This window comes from Pituophis catenifer, unplaced genomic scaffold (assembly GCF_029215685.1).
Source record: "Pituophis catenifer annectens isolate HBS135680 unplaced genomic scaffold, rPitCat1.0.hap2 SCAF_1, whole genome shotgun sequence".
Classification (NCBI taxonomy): Eukaryota; Metazoa; Chordata; class Lepidosauria; order Squamata; family Colubridae; genus Pituophis; species Pituophis catenifer.
The window spans coordinates 294,542,777-294,569,735 of record NW_027256881.1 but is presented as its reverse complement, the minus strand read 5'-3'; the positions used below and the strand labels follow the sequence as shown (position 1 = coordinate 294,569,735).

Genomic DNA, 26,959 nt, shown 5'->3' with positions numbered 1-26,959 from the left:
CCGGCGCTCGCGAGGCCGAAGGGAAGGGCTGGGAGAGCAGCCATGATGGTAGGTGCTCGGGGAGCTGTGGGCAAGGGAGGGCTTGGCCGGCTCGCCGCTAACCTCTCTGTCGCTTTCTCCTCTCTCCTTTCCTTTCCTTCTCGGGGATGCCTCTGGACACCTCGTGCTCCGCCACCGCCTTTGCTCGGGAACAGGAAGGCTCGGACGACGGCCCAGATTTCCTTTCCGAGGAGGACCGAGGAGTAAGTGCTGCCTTTGCAGAAGGGGGAGGGGGGAGAGGGGAGGAGGTTGCCCCCAGCTGGAAGCGGGCAGTTTCATTTAGCCGTGGGGGGGGGGCGGGTGGGTCGTCGAGGGGGGGGGTGTCCTCGCGACCCTACTCTCCTCAGGGCTGGTAGGCGGAGGAGCTGGGCAGCCGAGTTTGTGTGGGGGGGGAGGGGGGAGGGACGGCGGCGGGAGTGGGCCTTTTCCTGGGCAGCCTCGTCTGGCGGAACCAGGAAAGGGCCGCGGTCGGTGCTCTGGGCCCACTTTTGATTTGTCAAGTAATCCCTGGATGCTTGTGCCAGTTCTGAGAGCTTTTTCTTTTAAGGTTTGTAAAGTCGGGCTAAAAATTTATAACCACTGTTAACGAATAACCATCGAGAAAGGCTGTAATTACCTCAAGGGCAACCGGAATGCTCCTTTCCTTTTCGGAATATGGTTTGCTGCGAGAGTGTAAATGCGTCTTCCAATTCCAAGAGTTAATCGCGATTTCATTGGTTTTTGGTCAGTTTCGTGAAATAAAGTGGTGTAATTTACCAGAAATCGCAGACCACGGTTAAAAGACTATAGTAAACGTCTTCCCATAACGTGCTAAAGCAAAAGATACTTAACCTGGTGGTTTACTTCATACATTAGACTAAAACATAATGTGATTTGTTTGATTTTGGTTTAGCCATATGTGTACCCTGGTTTTTAGTTTAAATAATAGTTTAGCTTTAGTCCTTAGCGTAGCTCCTTAATTTCCCAAGGGGCACTTTGAAATATTAATGCATAGTGAGTTCTTTTCTTTCTCATTTTATCCTTGCAATAATCCTGCAAATTATGTTAGATGAAAGTTATTGTTTCTCCAGGCCAGTTGGACTATTTAATTATAATTTGGGAGCCATACCTTGGTTGGACTCCTCTTCTGTAGCTACCATTCTAAGTATTATTTCTTTGACTTAGAAAGTTATAAGGATATATTGTGTGGTGTTCATTGCAAGAGTCATAGAGACAGTAATAGTCAAATATTTTAGAAACTTTGAAGAGAAAATTATAGAAAGAAATATCAAGTATAGATCTAGGCTATCAACTAGTTAAGCTGAATTTTTGCTTTAAAATAATCAACTAGGCAAAAATGAACTCTTTACCATCATAATTCTTAATTCCCCCATTTGCTATAAAATTCTGTTTTTCAAAAATGCAGAAGTTAGATATGCTAGTGGTTTGCAGTTGTTTGGCAGTAAATTAGCCTGGGTTCCTGATTCCCAATTGTGCAAGTACTACATGAAAATGATAGTCTGTCCTAAATTATAATTTTGAAATGAGATCTTGAAGAACAAAATTGTATTTGACTGGGTTTTTTCAATGTGAATTAGGGCATACCTTTTATGGTAATACTATGTAGATTTCAAATGATGGATTTAAATTTAATTCTGATTGAAAAAGTAATACTAGAAATTCAAAAGTGAACACACCTATGGAACAGAAACACCACATTGTCTACTTGGTTATTTTCTCCAGTTCTGTTTTCTCTTAAGCTTGGAACAATTAAGGTAATATTATGCTTTGGAGAAGATTGTGGATTGATCTCAAGTTCTCTATTACAGAGATAATATTAGAGTTTTTATTTGCAAAGGCATAGCAGTGATGTTTATGTGATTTCTAAACAGGGATGTAAATATTTACATAATTTAATATGTGGTTTAAAATATATGTTTCACTAAAATTGTGTAGTTGGCTCTGAAATACAAAAGTTTTTCCAATTAGATATATTTATAATATAAATAGTAATCTATTTTCTATATGCTTAGATGTGATTGGACTATTTTAGAATGGTTTGAACCAATAGATGGATGAGGCTGCAATCCCATGCATATGTATCTCATAGCAAGACAATCTGAATTCAGTAAAATTGTGTAATTGTGCATAGGATTGTACTTAACAACATAAATCATATTGTCTGTACATTTTTCTCAAGACTAATTCTTGCATAATATAAGCAATAGTGCCTTATCTGGTTGGGGTAAACTGCTGAATTAACTATATATTTGGATTAACCCATAGGGCTGTACTTTTTAACATAGCTTTGTGTTCAAGAGAGTTGGGGACACAATTATAGTTAATTATCATTATGAAAAAGGGCAATGGTGCCATGGCAAAAATGCTTTAAGATCAGTTTGTCCTGAACAGCAATTTGATGGAAAATTCTGAATATATTAGAAGGCGTTTCATAGTGAAATCATGCGATGAAGGCTGGAGCCAACCTACTTCAATTTGCATGCCCTTCAGAACTGTTAAGAATATTCCTACTCGCCAATCATTGGCTGTAAATTCTGGAAACTGAAGTCTATCATACATGAAGAATACCATATTGAGGAAGGCTGGCATAGATTATTTATCTTTAATCTTGTTGCTAGAAGCATGTAACTAGAGCTCTGTGAATTAAAGAATTGTTAGTTTTACAAATAATGATAGAAATACTTGACTGATTTACAGTACTACTGTATATTATATTTGATACCATCTTGAGAACCTGATCCCAACTCTTGGTAGTTTAAAGAGACATCATTTTGTTTGTCTAACTTCCTGGGTTTTTTTCTTTTGTCAGTAGAAAATAAGTGCAAGAGTTGAGTACTGTAATCTTTTTCCTCTATGTGCATTGATATATTTTTCAAAATGGCTTTCATATTGCTATTCTAGTGCTATTGTTATAAAATATTCAATATCTGAACGATTGATTAAATACTCTTGAAGACAGAGTGCTACTATTGAGAGTGGTTTCTGTTTCTTGCCAACTGATCCTAAGCAGTATTTTTTTAAAAGAATGGATAGTACCAAGTAAATATTAGGTTGCTATCACTCCAGCTGACAAAAAAAAAAAAAACACCCTTGTGAAATGCTTTATTGGAATGTTATAAGGTAAATATTGATACATAATGAGAATAATAGATAAAACATGGCTGCTTGATCCGAAAACTGTTTCACATAATGTAAAACTGCTTTCCCAAACTTTTTCCTTCATTACTTAAAACTGCTTATGAGAGTTTTATCAAACTTCAAGGACGAGTTGTAATTTCCTTCCTTTAGCACTCTTATATAACCTCAAATAGTTGCTGAATGGTTATACCCTGAAAACTACCTGTATTATAAAACAATATCATTGAATAATCCTCGTGTCATTTCAACAAATTAGCATTGTAATTAATTTTTATCTTAATATGAATACTTAGGGAGATTTTAAAATGTATTTTACTATCTTTAAAGTTGTAATCTTTAAGTCAACTTTAAGTTTAAATGTCTTGTGATGGGTAATGGCTACTCAAAAATAACTTTTACTCAGTTTTGGCTAATTTGGGAAACACTGGTATAAAACATCAAGCCTGATTAATGCAGTAGCATTGTTTTTGAAGGAAAAAAAATCTTAGTGTTTTTCTAAAAGCTTGGACAAAATAATAAATATATTTGCATACATATGCAGTGCAAAGTTTCATGTGTTATTTAAAAATTACAGGAGTTTAGAATTTTTACTTGTAAAAGTTTGAATGGAAAAATGGAAAAAGAAGCTGAGTTCTAATTCTAGAGTTTTTTAGTGGAAGCTTAAGTTACACTCTTAATTTGGTGTCAAATAGAAGTGATAGAAATATAGGAAATTTACATTGCTGCCAGTAAGTCAATTTTATTTAAGAAAAATATTTCCCTTGAACAATATGTCTGATAATTCATAATTAAATCAGGTGTTTTAAATTTGTGATTTAAATTCTTTTAAAATGTAAGTATTACATTTATCTTAATTGTTTTAATACTAAATGTGAATGTAGCCCTATACTTTACTGTACGGTTAATCTTTGAATCTATGCTTCCTCTTGAGGGGAAGGATAGAAAGAGTAGCAGTAGTAAGAGCAGGAGCTGTTGAAAACTGGTGGCAATTAGGAGGTAATAGAATTATCCTGTGGTCATTGCAGATTGTGGATCTCGCATGTGAACCAAGACTATTTCAAACATCATGCACTACACATGCTAGAAGCAGCAACTTCTGTTATTGAAGGCAACAAGTTCTTTCTGAGAATTGGTGCCAGAATCTCTGACGTGTTAATTGGGAGATTAAAGAGTCTGTTGACACCCATGCACTGCTTGCATTTTAGTTTTTTAGAAAAACAATACATCTTTCTTTTGTAAGGGAGCGAACGAACTTTCTCTGTCAAAAAATATGTGTTGGGAAATTATGCATTAGTGAATTATTTCATTCCAAGGTAGGAATGAAGTTACAAAGGAAGAATTAAAAATTAAAGTTAAGAGATCTGTTCCCATTTGTATCTCTTTTGGTTTAATATTCTAGTATTTAAAATCTCATGGCACCTAATAATATGCTGCAAATCTTTAAAACAAACATACAATATTTAACTTAACTTACAAGAGTTATTATTTTAAGTATGAGTGCTGTCCTTTAAAAGGAATTCTGCCTGATATGTATGCAAATATTCTTTAGATCTCTAGCAAAAATACTTGTATTCATGTAAACAATTGTAATTTTAGCATAATTAATATTTGAATTGCTTGTTACTTCGACTCTGATGTATATTAGTGTATTTCATTTTTCAACATTTAGTTGCATATAATGGGAGAAATCTATTGCTGTCATGTACCAATCAGTATGCTTCCCTGATGCTAATTCAGCCATTAAGCTGAAAAAGGTTCCTAAATTCTGCTATAGTCAGTATCAAGGAAATGCTGAATCATTTCCAAATCAGCAAGTAATTTTTGAATTAATTATAAATGGTTTAAAACATTAATGAAATTCAAATTTTATATCAGAGAGAATGATGGCAGTAACATAAATTAGCATATATTTACAAGTAAAATTTATGCTGATTTGTGTTACTGACTGCTGTCATTCCCTCTAGTTTGTAGTGTTTTATAGTGTCTAATGTGGTTGTTTCTAAGCTAAAGTACAATCAAAATCCAGTACATTCTAATAAGCTTTTATGTCCCTTAGTAATTAATTTTCTCTTTTTAGCTTAGAGCTGTTACTGTAGATCTGCAAACTGATGCTGCTTTGCAAGTGGACATTTCAGATGCTCTTAGTGAAAGGGACAAAGTCAAATTCACTGTTCATACAAAGGTAATCCTTGACATTGCTTTTATTTATACTATAATTGATTTTTAAAGAGGTAAATAAAGCTTACTGTGTAAAGATTAAATGTAGTGAGATCTCATTTTAATGAAGCAGTTATGGGAGAGGTTTTGGTTATATCCAGCATAACCAAAAGTCCAGTAAATTGAGACATTCTTATATTTCAGATGATGGTTATTGGTATGTATATAAGGTACTCAATAACATTAGGCATATTTTGTCATTGGTATGATGTAATGTAATTTGTAATATAATGTGGTTAATTTCACGTGAAGTCTGTTGCATTGAGATCCCCAAAAAGGACTTTTACTGTATAATATTTTGATGTCAATCTTGTTGCTTTCAGTAGGATTTAACTAAAATTTAAAATGTCTTAATGCATGATTAGGTTGATAATACACTTTTCCTCTGTGAAAATATGTAATATACATGAACAAAGATTTACTGTACTATGGGCAGGGGAGTGAATATCAAACCTGCTGCTGGATTTCCATATCTCCCCCCCCCCTTTATAGTTGCTTAATTATTTTTTGCTTTCTGAATCTGTTGTGGTTGAGGTATAATACTGTAATTTACTCTGAAGAGATATCTGTGTTGTTTTTGTATTAACATGAGGTAAAGTACTTACTATGTTGTTCATTCTATTTTGTTTTGTAGAGTTCTTTACCAAACTTCAAACAAAATGAATTTTCAGTTGTCAGACAACATGAAGAGTTTATCTGGCTTCATGATTCCTTTGTTGAGAATGAAGATTATGCAGGCTACATTGTAAGTTTCCCCCCCCCCAAAAAAAAACTGTAAGAAAAGGATCTGACAGTAGCAAATGCTCCCGTACTTCCTGTTGAACGTTTCTGTGAAACACCACAGAATGTTTCATAAAAATTTATTCTTCTGAAAATGAAATGAGATGTTTGAAAGAATTTCAGGATGTAGTTCTTACTTTAATTTCCCACTTGTTGCATCAGCCTTTTTGCTGCTTAACCCAGGATCTTTCCATATCTTAATATTTTACATCTGATTTACAAGTGATAAGAACAACAAGCTGTATGTAATGAAACATCAATTACTTTTATTGCTGCAGTTAAGGGAGGAGATATTTAGAGATTCTGAAATACTGCTCTTCAAAAAAGGCATAACTGATTATTAGGCTATGGACTTTTTTGAAGTGGAAGTATGCAGGATATCAACATAATAAATTACTGCAAAAGTAGAAATATGAAATGTATTCCCTGTAATAAAATGGCAGTTGATTTAATATGAAGGAAAAGTAGCATGTTTTTTGAATGCACTATTAATAGAAGTGATTTCTAGTCTTAGAGAATTGTGCTTAATTATTTAAATTATTTAAATTGTAAGAAACAATTTTTAAAAAATAAATTGTTAATTAACAATAAGAATATTTTAACTTTTAGCAGCACATCTGTAAATTCTTTAAGTGGAATATAAACTCAATTGTACCGATTTATTTTTACTTCTGCAGCTAAATATTTCCTTTAACAGTATTTCCTGTTGATTTAGCTGTAGTAGGCAGATTTACTTTGTCTTTGTTTATTCCCAAAAGAATAAATTACACTACTGTAATTTCTGGTCAATAAGGCAAATAGTTAAGGGTGATTGATCTGAGGGTATATTGCTAAGAAAGTTTGCCTTAAGGAATATTAGAGGCTTTACTTCTTGAAAATTATTTTCCCAGAATAAAAGTACATCTGTTGCAATAAGGAAGGCCTGATAACTAATAAAGCCAAATGAGGAAGATGACACATATTCCTGAGTAGTATTTGATCAGTTTTTCACCACTGCACGGTGGATGTAGTGGAAGAATAATGTTACATATTTTATAGTGCTTTTTCAGTGACATCACTATGAAGAAAAAAGTACTATTAATTACAAATTGTTAGCTACATTTGTAGTTTTATATATTGCCAGTTAGCCACTGAATGGCTATGGTTTAAATCTCAGTGACTTTTTAAAAAGATACTTGAATCTAAACTTTCCAATAATCATACTTAATTTTTGGATGCTATTATTTAAACTGCTTGAAAGAATTTCTGATTTAAAATGACCCATGCTGATTTATGACAGATGCAGCATATATTTTAAAATATGCCTTTTTCATAATATCATGAACCTCATAAGCATTATAATTGGAATAGGAAACATGTTATCTTGAACTATTATTGAAAGATAATACTTAAATATTTTAAAACAATGCTAAATCAGAATGCATAAATAAATTGTTAATGAAGTTGAAGTAAGATTGATTTTTGTCTTAATGCAACGGACAGTATAAAGAAAGAGGTTTGTGTTAATGTTCTTACATAGTTTACGGTATGCTTATCCAAAGAGTTTTCACTGTATAAGATTTAAAAATAAACCTGATCAACTCATGTGACAGATACCACCAGCGCCACCGAGGCCTGACTTTGATGCTTCAAGAGAAAAATTGCAGAAGCTTGGTGAAGGAGAAGGATCCATGACTAAGGAAGAATTTACGAAGATGAAGCAAGAATTAGAAGCGTATGTGTATAGTTTTTTTTTATATTTCCAACTCCAAGTCTTTCTAGAAGTGTCAGGCATATTGGCATACTTGTCTTTGATTGCTGAATTAATATCTTGCTTGTATTAAAATAATGGAAGGTTTGACTGATTGAAATTCAAGAACTACCTATAATGGACTGAGAATGCAAATTCCTTCTAAAAGATCAGTGCCTATTTTGTATATAACAGGCAAAATGAAATGTATATGCGTTTTTAATTTCTGTATACTTGAAAATACATGATTATGACAGTAAGTACTTACATTTATTAAGGTAATTTGTGGGATATCAAACCAGCTTCCACCATTATCAGAATAAGGAAGAAAGTGATATTTGGTGATTAATGTATCTCTTATAGGGGAAAGTTGTGGAGGTCCTGGAAAGAGGAAAAATCACCTCATTCTGAGTAATACCTTCTGTCAGCAAAATAGTTGGATATTTGGATATTCTGAATTTTAACTCTCAGCTGTTAGGGAATAGCGAGAGCTTAGGAGAAGAAAACTTTCCTTTAGTTCCCTACAAAGAATTTGTGGTCTTTCTATTAGTCTGTTTGAAATTCCTCTTTAGTTTGATTAATTTTTTAAAAAAATTCTTTTAATTAAATCCAACTAACTGCTGCATTTTGTTTTGAAATCTATTGTTTTTTATGCAGAAACACTTTTACAAAATAATATTGTTTTTTATATTTAGAGAATACTTGGCAATCTTCAAAAAGACAGTAGCTATGCATGAAGTCTTCTTATGCCGTGTAGCAGCTCATCCCATTTTGAGAAAGGACTTAAATTTCCATGTCTTTTTGGAATATAATCAGGATGTGAGTACTGAAATACATCACAAAAAAACATCTGTGCTTATCCAGAAAACAATATATTCATAATATTGAGCAATTGTAGAGCACTATATTAAGATTTAGGTGCTTTTTGTTAAATAAAATTCAATATAAGGTATAGAAATAAATTCTTTTTAAAATATGTGAACATGATGGCTAAAATTAGCATCTAAAAATACAAAAAAGTCTTCACAAAGAAGGAACAGCATGATCTCTGCAGTAAACTTCTTGTCCCATTTAATAGATTTTTCTTTAAAAAAAAGCAGAGGATATGGCAGTTCTAAAAATTATTGGGTATGTTCCATACAGAGATCAAACTTTGGTAAGGGTAACAGGAACCATTCTCTTAGGAATCAAAGAAGTTAAAATGCAAAAGATGAAGAGATATAAAACATTGACAGCTCTTCCAGTAAAAGGTAGCAAGGAGACTAGCTCCCCGAGGAAGTAGAAAAATTGTTAACAGTAAAATTGGAAATGTTTTAGTTTTATTAAATTTCTATACTGCCTTTCTCCCAAGGGACTCAGGGCGGTGTACAGCCATATTAAAACACATGAATTTATAAAATTTAAAACCAATTAAAATCAGATATATAAAATTTGGCCCTCAATTTAAAACACACATACACCCATTTAAATTCATTAAATTTAAAACCCATTTAAATTTAAAATGTGTAGCAGTCTTTCTTTTTTTCATGTTAATTCAAGGTTAAAATGAGATCAAAAATGGTTTCTCAGATTGGGAGGACTGGTAATAAAATAGGAAGTGAAAGCTGGCATAAATGGGATTCATTAGGGAGGGGAATTTCTAACTCTGTATTTTCCAGGTAAAAAAAGGATTTTGAGTTGTAATTGTGGAAATGACAAAACAGAAAATGCCTTTTTGGGTGGTGGTATGAAAAAATTGAAATATAATTGATCATTATTTGGGATTCCATAAAATAAAACCAAAATACCCCCCCTCCCCCACACAACCAATACTCACACTATTTTCACATTATTTGTGAACATGCAGAGACTGGGAAAAATCTGCATGTCCCCAGCTGAGGATGACTATTCACTAATTCAGTGTTTTGGCAACTTTATAGAACACAACTACTATGAATAACAAGATTTGACTATAGATGGGTAGTACTATACTTCTCTCTAATAATCTGCTGAGAAATCACATTTGAAATGAACATTTCTATTGAAGTTATTTCAAAGGATGTTGTATTAATGAATATTTACAAGAAACAACAGCCAAATGATAGGACCGAAGCATTTTATATGCATTAGTATTCTAAAGCAGGACTTCCTAGAGGTTTAACATGCACAATCAAGAGAATGTTAATAAAATCTATCTTTCCCAAATTCTAGAATTTGGGATCATCCAGTAACATTGATTAGCAATTATTTCAGGCTAAAGTGCCTCTCTACCAATGTATATTCAAAATGTGAAGCTTTTTGTTATTGAATATGGTGATAGCTATTTCTAAAAATAGGATTACATAGATTAATGATTGCTAGTCAATATAAGAGAGATGCTGTTTCTCAGTTGTTGATAAACAGTCATAGAGAATGCTTTTGTACTCTGATACTGGGATTTCCAGAAACATCTTTTTATCTATGGAGCAGTAAAATGTTTGATTAACCTTCCATGATTGCTACAGAAACCTAGGAATCCACAAATAGGTGGTTGGATGCTCATTTTGGAGGAGACTACAGTAAATTGGCCATAGTCCATCAGTAATGATGATAAGTTTTTAAAAAGCAGTCATGCATTTTAAAAAGTAAAATGTTTTATATAATACATCTTTTTCTTTGACATATTTCAGCTATCTAAAAGAATACCTGCTTTCTAAAAATAAAATGCAATTCAAATATACAAGTAAAGTATTTAACATGAACTTCTTTTTTTTTTTTTAAATTTGATTTATATGCCGCCCTTCTCCGGAGACTCAGGGCGGCTTACAATGTGCTCAGCAATAGCCTTCATCCTTTTTGTATATTTATACAAAGTCAGCTTATTGCCCCCACAACTGGGTCCTCAATTTACCTACCTTAGAAAGGATGGAAGGCTGAGTCAACCTTGAGCCTTGGCGAGATTCGAACCTGCAGTAATTGCAGGCAGCTGGTCTTAATAACCAGCTTAATAACAGGGTGCCTTAGACCACTGTACTACCAAGGCTCTTTTCTTAAAAACCATGTTAGTTTTCTGACCTAGTCATCTACTGAAATGTCCTATTGAGCCATGGTGGCACAGTGGTTAGAATGCAGTACTGCAGACTACTTCTGCTGATCACTGGCTGCCAGCAGGTTGGCGGATCGAATCTCACCAGGCTCAAGGTTGACTCAGCCTTCCATCCTTCTGAGGCTGGTAATATGAGGACCCAGATTGTTGGGGGCAATATGCTGACTCTGTAAACCACTTAGAGAGGGCTGTAAAGCACTGTGAAACGATATATATGTCTAAGTGCTATTGCTATTGCTATTTACTTGGATGTAGCATTAATAATAATTTTTAAATACCCAGTTTTTACTCCTAGCAAATTACAAGAATTAGAACAAACTATTGGCACTATAAAACCTGAAATAAATGCAATACAGTAGAAAATTACAATAGATCTACAAATATTGAAAAAAAATCAGTGCTGTGTTTGGTTAATGTGATGAATTGGGGATATTAAGTCCAGCCTCAGTCATGTAACTAACTCATTGATTTACTTTGAGCCTGTCACTCTTACCAGCCCAGCCTACTCACAAGTTGTGATGTGGTAAAATGAAGGGAGCTATCCAGTTAAATTACCTTGAAATCCTGGAAGAAATTTGATACATTAGAAATGCATCTAATAAATAAGAAAGTAAGCACATTAAAATCCACTCTAACTGGGTAGTGAATGAAATTTTACTGTACAAAGGTGGAAATGAAAATGATACAACATTCTAATAGTTTATCTTTAGTGAGAACTGCTTTGAGTTAATAACATCTCTGAATTGAAAAAAGTAAACTTACATTATGCATTTGTCTTATTTCAGTTGAGTGTACGGGGAAAAAATAAGAAAGAGAAACTTGAAGACTTCTTTAAAAACATGGTTAAGTCTGCTGATGGTGTCATTGTTTCAGGAGTAAAGGTGATCTTTTTAAATCCATTGCATCATTTCTGAGTATTGTTCAAAGATATGAATTTAAATAATTTGCAAGACGAATATATCTCAAGTAATTTACAGAAAACTCTTGTATACAAAGTGTAGCTCTTTTCAACATACCATTGGTTTTCCATCTATCTAGTGTTAAGAATTTCTGGGGTACCTTGTTTGGGACTCTTGCAGCACTTGATCTTTTTAGCTTTCCTGAAGGAATTGAAACTTGCTTTCTGTCCTTCTGGATATAGAAATTATAGGATGATTCTTGTGGTCTGTTTACTCCCTTCGACTCCTGCAGAGATGAGGCATAAATACGTAGCATTTTTCCATATCAGATCTATCCATCTAATCTTAAAATGCTTGCCAAAGTAATCATAATTTCATAATTTTCTCATTTTATACCTGCAACTTAAATTATGTGGGCTAAATGGCATTCTCAGTTTAAGGATCTCTAACTTTGACAGGTCATTGGAAATACTTAGAATTTTAAAGATACAGTATGGGCAATCTTACACAAGTGGTATGTTCGGTCACAAAATACTAATACATTAAAAGTTGTGCTCCACTATTTCCTCTAACCTTCTATGCTAGTGGGTACATTTCCAAACTTTGTCATTCAGAAGTATTCTATTTATACCATTCTATTGGTGCATGACTCCTATAAGACAAAATGGATTCTTGCTCTCTACCTTTTTAGATGTGAAACTGGAAGAAACACAGAAAAGGAGAACAATATTTTCATATTTATATAAATATGAATAATTTTCCTTTCTATACTTATACATTATATAGCTTGGTGGATTTGGCTGTTTTTCCCAACTTGGTGTTCTTCAGATGGGCTGAAAATTTCAGGCTGTCAATGGTTATGCTGGAGTACAATTTAGAACATGGCAATCCCATTTCACCAGAATTGTTATGTCTGGTGTTATTTTATTTATCTGGGCTTTAGAAAAAGAAATGATCTAGAAATATTTTATATCAGTATGTTGAAATGCTACTCTAGTAGAATTATTGGGGTTTTTTGAGTGTTAAAATTTGGAATTTACTAAGCATCACTGTAATTATGGATATGTAACTGCTGTCTCTACAATTGAATTTAGTTTATCTTGAGGCATTTGTTCAGTAAAAAATAAACTGCTTCTCTTCAAATTACTCTTTACTTCTGATATGTCTTGGCATACAGGATGTAGATGATTTTTTTGAACATGAAAGAACATTCCTTGTAGAATATCACAATCGTGTCAAGGATTCCTCTCTCAAGTCTGATAAAATGACACGATCCCACAAAAGTAAGTTGCCTGCTAATACCTAGAAAGTATTTTGGGGGCATTAGGATAAATACCATTAAATTGTAAAATACTGTTAGTTTGTAGATTCCATTTGATGGGATAAATCTGGAATATATGACAAGGATAAATGGTATTTTGGAAAAATAGGTACAATATTTGATTGATTAGGACTAAGACCAAATATGGAAGTGACAAACTGTGTCTTATTCTTTTTTATCTGTGTTTGCAGAATTTTCTGATGCTAAATAGATATTGCCTGAGCTTTTGTTATATCTTCCAAATAAGTTTTGAGATTTAAGACAGGTGTGACTTTAAAGAAGATAGAATTCTTGGGAATATGAATCACATGGCTGCTCTCAAAATTGTGGATGCACTTCATGTACAAATATGCTCAAAGTAGAAAATCTAACAATATAAAATGAATTTAATGCCATGTATTTTTCTTATTCAGATGTTGCAGACGACTACAATAGAATTGGTTCTTCATTATATACATTGGGAACACAGGACTCCACAGATATATGCAAGTAAGTCTCTTTTAAAAGATACATAACTTTAAAAAATTATAGCACATAATTTTGAATGTTTTTAAATTGATGTGCATATCATGTAATAATTTCAGCTATTTTTCTCTCAACTTTGGACTTAGCTTTATGAAAATCCCTGCCATAGTTATTAACAGATTTTCTAAGTAGATCTTACATTTAGAGAATGTTACCTTTACAAAGTGCTACTTCTGTACATTAAAGAATTTATGTACATATGTGGTAGGTAAAGGGATAAATTGAAAAATCTTATAAAATAAATTATGTTTATTAAGGATAGATTTTTGAAATAATAGGGACCGCTTAACTCAATTTAGATTAAATGTCCTTTGTTGCCATTGCAAATGCTTGAGAGACATCTCCAGATAATAAGCTCTTGGTTTGTTTTTTTTAGGCTAGGTTTCTTTGGATCCTATTCCAACCACACAATATGATTTAGCAATAGATTCTGTACTGTAGTCTTTCTCTGCTCTGCTTTTGTTTTGCTGTTTATAGGATATTTGAGAATGCCCAATGTTCTGTGATCAGAATTATTTCTCAGTCCTTCACATATTGGGTCTTTGCTTCCTGCATGAAGCTGATTGAACCACAGTACTACTTTCTTCTCTCTTCTGCCAATTTGATCTTCATTTTTTATTTCCTTAGACTAGAAAGTTTGCTTTCTCAGTTTTCAGTTCTGCTATCTTCAGTCGCCACCATTGCTGTTACTAATTTATTAATTTTACATGCAGCTCAATTCCTAGTGACTGAGTGGTTTACAAATTGTTAAAAACTTTAAAACAAAATAACAAAGCAAAATGGATCAAAGATGATGACAGAGGTAGCAAACACAGATGGTTTGTTAGGTAAAAGGTAAAATAAAAAAGGGGAGCTTCAGTCATGCACACCCAGAGGCCTGGGCAAAGAGACAGGTCTTCAAGCTCTTCAAAACACCAATAGAGTAGGGACTGCTCAAATCTTGAACTTCATTCCAGAATGCTATAAAAGAATATCATGATTCCAACATTTAAGCTTTCCTTTTTAAAAAAAAAAAAAAATCTGTTCATCCAATTTATTGCTTTCTTTTCCAAGCTAAAATTGCAGTTGTGAACTTTTAGAACTGTTTGTAATCCTGATTAAACAGATATCACCCAAAATGCTGTCTCATGTTTGTGTTGAACAGCTTGAGGGAATATTCACTCTTTTTATTGGAAAAAGTATGTATAAAGTAATCTTAATACAGTAAACTGAGCCAGGTGGTCCAGTGAGATGTGAGGTTCCATTAAAAAAAATATTTCTTTGTTTAGTTATTTAAAAATTGTACATAGCCTTGTCTGATTTACATGGTTATAATCTTAAGAGTCTGTTCTTCAGAAAGGTTTACAGAAATGAATTCTGCCCCCAAGTAAAAGCTTTTTGAGGAACTCCAGAAAAAGATTTTTAATGCTCATGAAGTAACAACCATAAGTCATCCGAAGATATATGATACTTTAGGAGATTGAAAAGAACCTCAGAGCAAACAGTAAAAGATCTGCAGGCCATGCTTACATTGTTTGATGTCAGTATTCTTGATTCCATTCTAAAGAATACACTGAACATGAGTTGTGTGCATGGTAGGATGAAAAACACTTCGGTCTAGATGGCACATTGTTGCCCATTTGAAGTGTCTCAAAGATGATCTGGATATTCCAGCAGGCTTAGAGGGACCACGTTCTTCAAATTATAAAGTCCACTGGATGACATTGAGTCATATTAGGTAGTTTCTGCCTATTATTTAGAGCTATATTAAAGAAAAATTGGGGCAGATAACAGTGTATGCCAGGGGTGTCAAACTCAAGGCCTGCTGGCCGCATCCAGCCCCTGGGGTGCTTAAATCCAGCCTGTGGGCCAGCCTGGAAATAGCAAAGGAATGGCCCGTGGTGCCTCTGGCAGCCACAGCCACCCATCCTCGGGCAGGGTGCTTCAGGAGGGATCCGTCCCGTTTCCCCACCCCCCCACCCCCCACCCCAGACCGGCCTGCAGAAGAGAACTACAATGCTGATCCAGCCCTCAAAGGAATCCAGCTTGATACCCCTGGTGTATGCCATCTTTTTTTTTTTTATTGAAAAAGTTTTTCAAATACAAATTTTTTCCCCCTTTTTTTCCCCCACTCCTCCCTAACCCCCCCCTCCCCCTCCCCTCCCCCTGTGGCTTCTTCATAATAAAACCCAAATTCATAACAGATTATATATTACTTTACCGTCCCCTTACTCCATCCCCATATACTGACCCTTTCTTTCTAATAATATTATCATATCTCCCTTATACTATACATTTCAAAATGACATTCTACTATAACATTATATAATAACTCCTAATTTAGCATAATATTATTATATCTCCCAGTTTAGCGATTTCTGCTCATAATCTACCCTTTTTCTACCCCCCCATACATATATCTCTTAAATCAAATCTTTTATGTATATTAATATAACATTTCAAAGCAACCTTCCGCTATAAAACTATATAATAAATCCTAATTTAACATTTATTCAATTCATAGTCTACCCATTTCCTTCACCCCCATCGTTATATCTCTTAACTCAAATCTTTTACATATATTCATATCTAAACATAATATCCCTTTTCTTAAACTAAACAATCAATAAACTAACCTGTCTCCACCCACTTTCCTACAAGACTACCATACTTAATAATTCATAATATCTTTATTCTTCTGCCCACACCACTAAAAAATATTCCCTTATGTAAATAAAATCCTCTTAAAAAAGACTTGAAGCTTGTAATCCATATAATATCTTCTGTAATGTCTTTCAGCTGTATTGTAAACTCCATCACCCATGTTAGGGTAACATCACATCCTAATTCCAACAGTATGTTCGGTATCTTCAATTACCATCTGCCCCCATCAATAGCAAATATCTTCATAAAAAAAAAAAAAAAAACAACCACCCGAGTGACTTTATATTTGTATTCCATATAGTGTCTATAGAGGTGTCTTTTATCCAAATTATTAATTCCAACCACCGTAATAGGGTAACAGCCAGATCATCTGCGTGTCCCAATTCCATAACTCTCTCGCCTTGTAGCTCAGCATAAACGTAGTATATTTATCAAAGAGTCCAAAAAAAAAAAAAGATAGTTCCAATCATTTCAGTTTAAGGCCCTTTTCACATCCCAAAAGTACAGCACTACAGAAGTCTGTCACTCTCCTCAGGATAATATAAACCAATACTTCGCCTCAACTATCTTTTCATATATTCAATCATCTCTTAAATAACTGGCATTACACTGTTGTTTGGTTTAAAAGTTTTTATTTTTGTGTGACCTGCTTCTTCTTTTCTTGACTTTTTGTGGGTTAGATCTCCATCCTGATTTCCTTTCTATAAATTGTATATCAATTGTTTGGTTTTCATGCTGATCTATAACTTGATCTTGTTGGTTTTGCTTTTGTGGCTTAAATCTCCATTCTGGTTCTATGAGTTTTATATCAACTGATTGATTTCCATGCTGGTCTGTAACTTGATAAGTCATCACTTTAGAATCCAGAGCCGCCTCTCTTGTATTTATAAATAGTCCAGCTGAGACCTCTGAAGGAGAATCCAGAAGCGGCTCATCTATGGGGACCTCTGTAACTTGTTGTTTTTCCATTACTTCCACCTCCTTTTGCTTATCTTGAATTTCTATCTCTTGTTGATTTGCTTTTGGAGAACCTTGTAGTAAAATTCTTCCGCTTTTTCAACAGTATTTAGCTGATATCTTTCTCCTTGATATCTCAATATTATACCAACTGGAACGTCCCACCTGAATGAGATATTTTGTTTCTTTAGCTCAGTCACAAAAAATCCAAATTTCTTTCTATCTTTTAGAATCTTAGGCGGCAGCTCTTTATATATCCAGATCTTCATTCCATTCATTTCTAGAGTGGAGTTAAAAGACTTTTGCACAATATCATTTCTTATTCCTTTATCAGTAAAATAAATCACCACATCTCTAGGCAATTGCCTTTGCTTTGCAATCCAAGAATTTACTCTATAAGCCTTGTCAATCTTACAAGATACCTCCTCAGGATGAACCTTTAAAATCCTGGCCAGAACTTGAGCAGATATTTTTCTTAAATCATCTCTATTATTTTCCTGTAACCCTCTCATTCTAACCGCAAATTCCGTGAGCCTGTATTTCATCATTGTAATTTCTTTTTCAATCCCTTGCTTTATATCTTCTGCATTGTAAGTCTCGTGAGCAGCTTTCTTTTTAGACTTTACTTCTAAACTATTGTCTTGAATATTTGTCAAATCATTTTCAATTATTTGTATTTTATTGTCCAAATTATTAATCTTATCATGAACTTCTTCCATTTTAGACTCGAATAACTTGATATTTGTATCCATCTTTATAACAATTTCTGAAAAAGCATTAGTCACTGTTACAATCTTTCGTTGCAAATTATCATACTTTAGTTGTATCATTTTTTAAATTTCTTGCCTAAATTTTTCAAGTTTCTGGTTCACAGTCTCGTGATATCTTGCCATTTCCTCCTGGACAAATTCTTTTAAATTAAAGCCATTCTGCTGAGTCTGTAAGCTCAGAACTTGTTCACATAATTGTAAATGGGGGAACACCCCCCTCACTGCTTGTTTGTCAGGCTTTATTAGTTTTAACGCCATCCTGCCACACAAACTCTTTTTAAAGAAAGAAAACTTTTCCCCAAGCAAGATTAAGTACAAATCTCCAAGAAAAAAGAAACTTAAAATAGATATTTTTCTTCCAGATTCTAGCAAGCACTGTTTATTCCGCTACTTTGTAGCTTGTTATGGAAGGACTTTCACTTTCGGCTTTCTTCTTCTCAAGCCTCAGCAGTCGCCATTTTAAACTTTTTTTTCCCTTCACTCTGAAACGCTTGTAAAATCATTAAAAATACTTGCGATTTAGGGTCCCAAGTCCAAATCTCGTCCTTTTTAATTAGTCCATCTGTTAATTTCGTTAATTGGTCCAGTTCCAGCGCCTAGCTCTGCAAAAAGGCAGAGTTCTCCCGAAGCCCGGAGCAGCAGCGAGCGGAAATAGGGAGCCACAACCTGCTCGTCCCCAAGAGTAAAAAAAGAACTCTGGGGACTTCGCAGAGGGCTCTACCTGCCCTCGCCTGCTCTGTCTCACATTTCCTTCAGGAAATGGAGTTTTTCGAGCTGCCTTTCAGATGTAAAGGCGGCTCTTTACAGGCAACGGGGCTGGCGGTCTCAGAGGACCGTCTGGTGGCGATGGAAGCCAGATCGGAAGCCCTGGTGTATGCCATCTTGAAGATTTAGGAAAGGGATAACTCTTATAAACATTAAGGAAATTACTTTGATAACTATTGAAAGTTAACATGATTCAGTAGTTTCTATTTATAGTTGATAATGTTGTTCATCAGGCAATTATTGATATGGAATGATATCCACCATAAATTATAAACAACATTATGATCAAAAAACTATTTACTATATTTACTTTTCATTTACAGATTTTTCCTGAAAGTTTCTGAATTGTTTGATAAAACAAGGGTATGTATTATGAAAGATTGCAAAATTTCAATTTGGTTAACTCACGGGTTCTTCAGATTTTGATATTTTTCTCTGGTTTGGGTTCCTGTGACATCTTACTATTATTCAGTGTTACTTATGCTTCCAGAAATACCTCCTGTCCAAACTTGTAAAACATTACTTAATTAACCAACAAAAACAGACTGTAACAACAGAAATATGAATAAAATAAAGACCACAAACTTCTACAAAGTACTACCTACTTTCTGTTTGATCAGAGGAACATCCATGGGATCACCACTGTCAGTATTTTAGGAAATAGCTTGTCCACTTTATCCTCACCATGCATAATGTTATACATCTCAATCATGTCTCCTTTTATTCAACTCTTTAGACCAGGGGTGTCAAACTCAAGGCCTGTGGGCCAGATGCAGCCCATGGGGCAGATACGGCCTGTGGGGTGCTTAGATCTGACCCATGGGGCCAACTTGGAAACAGCGGTGCCGCTGCCAGCAAAAACTGAGCTCGGGAGGGCCACATATAGCCCTTCTAGGCTCCGTTTTCATACGGGACTGCCTCCTGCAGCCCTCTGCCATTGAAAATGGAACTCGGGACCACAGCCCCCCTGAGCTCCATTTTTGCTGGCAGAGGACTGCAGGAGGCCATTGCGGCCGAAAACTGAAGCTCGGGAGCCTGTTTTCTCTGGCAGAGCGCTTGGGCCACAGGTGCCCCCGACACAAGCTGGCCACACCCACTCCGGCCCCCAAGGTCAAACACAACCCGGGTGCGGCCCTCAATGAAATCGAGTGATTAAAAAGTCCAAAATATCACAATCTTCCTCATAGGGAAACTCCTTGCTCATCTTAGTTGCCTCTTCTGAACCTCCTTTAGCTCTACTATATAGTATTTGAGTTGCGATGACCAGGCATTTTAAGATGTAGACAATAGCTTTCTGTAAATGTCTGCTTTTAATAATAAAGTAGGAGCATGTAATTGGGACATTATAAATGGAGATGGTATGTAGTGCCTAAAATATTTCTGATTTGCTTTTCTTGTTTAGAAAGTAGAGGCCCGCGTATCTGCTGATGAGGATCTTAAACTCTCAGATCTTCTAAAATACTACCTAAGAGAATCACAAGCTGCAAAGGTGAACTAAATTTCTGGTTGGAAAAGTATCTTGTAAATTTGATGTTGTAATAGAATAACAGCCTGAAAATATTCAGAAAGTAGAATTCAATAGAACTAATATTTGATGTGCTAAAATAGTGTTTAGATGCTCCCATTCACTAGTTTGTACTAAGCCATATTTGCTAAAAACTCATAACATATGGTCCTTTCAGTTTGGATGTGTGTGAGGATGGGGAAATGAAACAAGCATAATGGAAACAGAAGTATTCTTGCGCTATAGTTACTTTTTTAAAAAGACAGGATGATTGATTCAGTTGGTTACTTGTAGTTACTTGTTTTCTGATATAGTTCCCCTTAAAGAAATGAGCTTTCATTTTTATGATAGGAAAAAAAAATAGTTTTGTAAAGTGACTATCTTAATAATAGAGTAAAAATACTATTTGGAGTAACATTGGATCAACCTTTAAAGTATTCTTTCCAAAGTTAATACACAGAATTGGATTTTATTCCTTTTTTATTTATTACAGGACCTTTTGTATAGGAGATCAAGGTCATTGGTAGATTATGAAAATGCTAACAAGGCACTGGACAAAGCAAGAGCAAAGAACAAAGATGTACTGCAAGCTGAAAATACTCAGCAGCTTTGCTGTCATAAATTTGAAAAAATATCTGAATCAGCAAAACAAGGTACTGAAATAGTCTTGGAAATTGTCAAATTTTATAATGCATTAATTTCCAGAAGAGTAAGTCCTCTGGCACCTTAAGGCTAACAAGTTAATTATGGTATAATGTATTGTGGACTACAGTACACTCCATCAGATTTTTCAATCTTCTGAAATACAAGAATATATAGGTAGTCCTTGACTTACGGCCATATTGTGCCTGACAATTATTGTTGTAAGTCAGGATGATCATAAAGTGGGTCATCACGTGACTGACCTGATTTTATAACCTTTTTTGTGGTGGTCATTAAGCAAATGTGGTCGTGTAGCAAATACAGCGGTTGTTAAGTGAACCCAATGGTTAAGTAAACTGAAAGTAAATACCAGTTTCTGGCAAAATAAATCGTGGTCATGTAACTATAGAATACTGCAAATGCCTGTAAATGTGGGCTGGTTTCCAAGCACCAACATGCAGTCATGTGACCTGGGGGGTAGCCGAACTTTGGAACTAGGTCTAAATAGTTTTTGGGGGAAGGGTCTGCCATGGCTTTGAATGGTCAGTAAGTGATCAATTTAAGTCGAGGACTGAGTATGTGTATTTACATTTTGAGGAGTCGTGAATTTCTAAGGGTTCAGAGGAAACGAAATGCAGGCTATATGGACAGTGGTAAGGAGCGATAATAATGAAATATCTCTATTGCATTTGATTTACTTCTAATATTGTTTACATTTCCCTTCACTCTCAGTCCCCCTGCCATCCAATACTTCTGTAGGTACTAGTAGCAGCATATCATGAAATGGTATCATGAAATCCACAAAAGCTTATACTTTGTTAACATTTAAGATTCTGTAAGATATGGAAATTTTTTTTAATGTATTTAATACCTGAAAAATAAGTATTGTTCATTAGTTCGTATTTATTCCTATAAGAAAATGCCTTTATATAGAATACATTTGCTAAATTGTCCTTGTAATCAGAAATGGTAATGCTGATTGATAGGTTTAACAAAATTAAAGCGCTTAGAATGGTAATTAAATCAAGTTAGGGTCACTGAATGTTTAACCAGATTACCTGCCAGAAACTCACTGTTAACATCTGAGTTCCTTCTCAATAGAAGACTGATAGGCAATTGTAGCTAGAAAATGTAAACCAGTTAAAATAAAAGTAAGTTTTTATCCTAGACTATCCAAATATGATGAAGATTATGGATTGTAATACTGTTAAAAAATTTTTTATCTGTTACACAAAACAGTGATGACTTCATGTTTTAATTATGTAAAATCACTTGGCTAGATTTAATGCTATTAGACTTCATAAATCAAGTTTATAAAAGAGCTGCTGGATTTAACTTTGTGTTTGGATCTAAGCAGAATTCTCTTAAATGTTACATTTTTATGACTGAAATGCCAAATCTTTTCATTTCCCACAGAACTTATAGATTTTAAAACTAGAAGAGTTGCTGCATTCCGGAAGAATCTAGTAGAACTGGCGGAATTGGAACTGAAACATGCTAAGGTCATTGTTTTCTTTTTTCTTGTAATTTAAATATTGTGTACTTTAAAAGCCAAAAGAATACACAATATGTCTTAATTTAAAAATTGAGATGGAAATTAAATACGTGTGATACATAGATTGTAGCCTTTTGTAAGACAAAGGATGAGCAATCTCAATTTGAATTAACATTTCAGGGTTACCTCTAATACAGAATATTTATTTCTGAATCAATTTTAATAATTGAAGCAGTGAGTGTTGTTGAAATTAATGGAAGCTCTGGCATCCGTTATATTTGCATCAGGGATGGGTTCTACCTACCTTTACTACCAGTTCGCAATGGGGCCACACGCTTGCTTTGCTCACGTGCATGTGCGCTCTTCTGCGCATGCGCAGAAGCATTCTGATGACGTCAACATCGGTGGGCGGAGCCTCCCGCCAGTTTTACTACTGGTTCTATAGAACCGGTCTGAACCGGGGGCAACCCTCCACTGATTTGCATCCATAATAAGTTGCAAGTTTGTGTGCTTTTTCCATTTTCCAACTCATTAACTAGAAGTATCTTTTTTTTAATTTAAAAAAAAAAAGGAAAGATGGGGATGTGGCTTTCATAGCAGCAGTGATGGATAGATGTTGGATAGATGTTTTAGTGAAAAGGAGTAAGAGATAAAGTTATGTCTCTTAGATAAACTATTTTGTTTAGCAGGTTATTTTAGTTTATTATATTTTTTTTCCTTAAATCCCTTTTGTAAATAAAAAAATAAATCCTTGCCCAGTTCCTTCTTTATCATTTTGTCACCTTTTAAATCTTTGTGTCATGTGTGTTTTCATTCTATGATATCTGTCTTATAACCTTCAATTTCTCTCCCCCCCATATTAGTTCATATTTCTCTATGAACTAATATTTGTATCTCCTCTTCATCCTGTCTATCCATATATTCTTCCATAGTTTTGTCTGCCACATATTTCTTTCTTCTTTATAATCATCTGAAAAATACATTTTCAGGTACAGCGATAATTGCTGTCAGATTGGTTATAAATTTCTTTCCCAGTTCTTAAAAATGTGTCAAATGTCATAACTTTATTTCTCATTTTGCAGATTTCACTTTTCTTTTTCTTGCCTGAAACTTTAATTCCGTCTAATGGTCCATTTTTATATTCATGAAATTTCAGGTTTCATTACTGTTTTGTTTTCAACTTTCCACCAATGATCTTTCTGGTAGAATAAACAGTATGCATTCCCATGGAAATGTTTTGTTTATTAATTTTTTCAACAGGACTTTAGCAAAAGTCCTAATATCCCAGTTTATTTGGTCCCTTAATCCATTTAAAACTTTTCTTAAATTCTAATTCAGTCTTTTTGTCTGTTTTATATCTGTAAAGTTACTTAAGCTTAATGTTTCTTTTCTTAAAACAATCTTTGAAAACTGAGCGTCAACTTTGATTGAACTTACTAGCGTATAAGCCTAATAAGTAAAAATAACTACACTCAGACTTCCCCAGCCTGGGTATTCTTCTGCTGTGTGGGTTTTAATTATCACAATTCCTGAAAAACAATATGACAATTGCTGAGAATTCTGGGATTCTGGCAGACACTAATCAAATAATGTGTTGAAATCATTGGAGTACTCAGAAAATGACGGCAGTAAATTTGTTTTTAGTTTTGTATATCTTAATCTTTACATTTTAATTGGTAAATTGAGTTTTAAGTATTGAATTTATGTTTTATTATATATTGTCATTGCTTTCAGTACCAATTTGAGACATTAACAGAATATTTGCAATTTAAAAAATGAATATCAAATTGCTTCCACTTGCACTTTAGCTGAACATGCCAGCGTTAGCAATGTGTAACAGCTGTAAGAGCAGTTTATGAAACTACTAAATCCCAGCATGATTTGTACTGAAACTGGATTATATAAAATACTGTCTTGTCAGTTCACTTATAATGATATACATCTTTAATAATATTACTAGTTTGAGATAGGAGGAAATCACAAATTAACAGTGACCTCTGTTTTTTTTTCATTACTACAGGGCAATTTACAGCTGTTGCAGAGTTGTCTGGCAGTGCTTAATGGTGATACATAAACTAGAATCTGTCATCCTGTTAATAAGGGCTGCCTTCCACTGGAGTTTACGACTTTGAGTTAATATTTACAACTTGGTGAATTTGGTGGCAAAGGATAATGAGTTAATATTTACAACTTGGTGAATTTGGTGACAAAGGATACACAAACATGTTCCTTTTTTCCAAAAAAACCCACATAAGCGTATCAGAATAATTCCAAATTATATGAAGCAACAATATATTTGCTACATACAGTCACGTTAATTTAATCACTGTACACTCTTATTGTCTAAGAAACCAAATGTTCTGAGTCTTTCTTTTGTGAGAGTAGCCAATAGAATTATGTTTTTGTTTAAAGCTAGTGTTAAATATTGCTGCCACTCTTATTTTACTACCTTTGTAATGTCTGAAGCTGATTTGAAACATATGGTTTCAAAACAATTAAATATTGCCACTAGGTGTTTGGATAATGTTACTGTAAAGCATTGTATTGGTTATTTCACATATTGTTATCAAGCATCTTAACTTTTTCAAATAACATTTCCTAGAAATTTTGGAGCAAACTTTATGTAATCTTTATAATACAACTTCAGAAAAAAAGCAAATGCATTAGTATATTTGCCTTAACTTGTAGACTAATCCCAATTACTGTAAAATAAACAGCGCAATCATTGAATTTTTCTAAAATCACAAGTCATTGTATCATTGTAATTGTTAAGCCTGGTGATCTGACAATTGTCTCCACTTTATACTTTTTAATTATGTTTGTTTTTAAATAAATACTTGATTCCATACTACTATATATACATTGAGACACATGTTTAGTGGATCATATAGAATACAGGGTTGGAAAAGGCAATTTGGGGCCTCAAGTCCAGTCTCCTGCTCAGAGGAGGAATCCAAATTAAAGTGTTCCACACAAACAGCTTTTAGTTGCCACTTGAATATACTCAACGAAACAGAGCCCATCAACTGGGCTCTAATTACTGGGTAATTAATTTCTCAGTCAATCTGTTTTGTTAGAATTTTTTCTAACGTTCAATTAGAATTTGCCTTTCTACAATCGCTTATTCTGTATTTTAGACCTTGGAATGAAAAAACACAGATCTTGATATCCTTCATTTCTTCCCTCAGTTGTTTTTAAGGTTAAATATTTCCCAGTTCTTTCACTCTCTTCGTATGGCATAATTTCTGGTCCATTGAACATGTTGTCTTCCTCAACCTGTTTCAATTTTTTAATTTTTTTAAAGTGTAGTGTCCAGAATTGGACACTATTTAAGGTAAGATCTGATCACAATATAGAATAGTTCATTACTACTCTATGAACCACTTTGAATCATTATTTCCCAGATTTGGAAATTTCTGTTGACACATGTAAAATTGCATTGCCTTCTTTGGAATTTCATCACACTGCTGACTCATAGGAAATCCTTTATAAGAGGAATTTGCTTAGAAGTTAACTAGTAACAGAAAAGGCAGAGTTACTCAACTCCTATTTTGGTTCAATCTTCTCCAACAGCATTATTTGCCAGTAAGAAACTGAAGAGAATGATTGAGCTAAATATTAATAGAAATGTGATAAAAAAAGTCTTTGGAAGCTCTAAATCAGTATGAATAGGATACTGAAGGAACTAATGGTCTAGTCAAATCTTTCATGTATCTTTGAGGAATTGGAACTAGTAGGGTGACTGAAAAAGAGCTTTTCCTCCCTCTCTCTTCAAAAAGAAGAAAAGGAAAATCCATCAAACTTCAGAAGTACTATTTATAGGAATGACTGGAGGGGAAAAGAAGAGGACATGTGAATGAGATTATCATTTTAAACAGTATTTCTAAATCTAGACTTTGAAGTCTATTGTGCATGTATTTTAGAATTAACAGTACTCTGTGTTGCTAAACTCTTTGTAGTTGCGATACAAAATTTCCCATGCTGTATGATCTTTAAAAGTACTGAGGCTTAATAAAGCCAAGAAAAATTGCTCATTTCCCATTGTGCACCAGAGGTTATCAGTTAATGGAGGTTTGCAAGAACAAGCCTATCTTGAAAACAGGAGTTTGATTTTCTTGGCTCCTAACATCCAGCATGTAGAAAACTCACTGGTGGCGCAGTGGTTAGAATGCAGTACTGCAGGCTACTTCTGTTGGCTGCTGGCAGTTCTAGTCTCACTGACTCAAGATCGACTTAGTCTTCCATCCTTCTGAGGTCAGTAAAATGAAAATCCAGATTGTTCGGGGCAATATGCTGACTCTATAAACTGTTTAGAGAGGGCTGTAAAGCACTGAAGCGATATATATGTCTTTATTGCTATCCAGCACCCTGTTATATCCAATTAAATAATCAGAAAATGATGGGAAATCTGGGAGTTCACAAAATCTCAAATACTGAACTTGAGAAACATTGTTATGGGATGATATATGAA

At 34.2% G+C, this 26,959-nt stretch overlaps 1 protein-coding gene across 2 annotated transcripts; it reads left to right on the top strand.

The window, feature by feature from the left end:
* On the top strand, nucleotides 1-25,334 carry SNX6 (sorting nexin 6). 2 transcript variants are annotated; one of them, XM_070931377.1, is made up of 14 exons: nucleotides 1-48; nucleotides 195-242; nucleotides 5,255-5,359; nucleotides 6,029-6,139; nucleotides 7,767-7,888; nucleotides 8,599-8,722; nucleotides 11,753-11,848; nucleotides 13,044-13,149; nucleotides 13,601-13,676; nucleotides 19,171-19,210; nucleotides 20,250-20,336; nucleotides 20,845-21,004; nucleotides 22,410-22,495; nucleotides 24,509-25,334. In XM_070931377.1, the coding sequence occupies exons 1-14, from the start codon at nucleotides 43-45 to the stop codon at nucleotides 24,560-24,562; spliced, it is 1,221 nt and encodes a 406-aa protein (XP_070787478.1). In that variant the 5' UTR covers nucleotides 1-42; the 3' UTR covers nucleotides 24,563-25,334. The 2 variants fall into 2 exon arrangements, with proteins under 2 accessions (XP_070787478.1, XP_070787477.1); XM_070931376.1 differs by lacking the exon at nucleotides 1-48 and having other exon boundaries at nucleotides 81-242.
* Nucleotides 25,335-26,959: the final 1,625 nt, after the last annotated feature.

What these genes read in the sequence shown, in the direction of transcription:
- SNX6 (XM_070931376.1), top strand. Translation starts at nt 147, where the DNA reads ATGCCTCTGGACACCTCGTGCTCCGCCACCGCCTTTGCTCGGGAACAG. An exon ending in GACTCCACAGATATATGCAA is followed by an intron (nt 13,677 to 19,170) that starts GTAAGTCTCTTT and finishes TTTCATTTACAG; the next exon opens with ATTTTTCCTGAAAGTTTCTG. An exon ending in GAGAATCACAAGCTGCAAAG is followed by an intron (nt 20,337 to 20,844) that starts GTGAACTAAATT and finishes TATTTATTACAG; the next exon opens with GACCTTTTGTATAGGAGATC.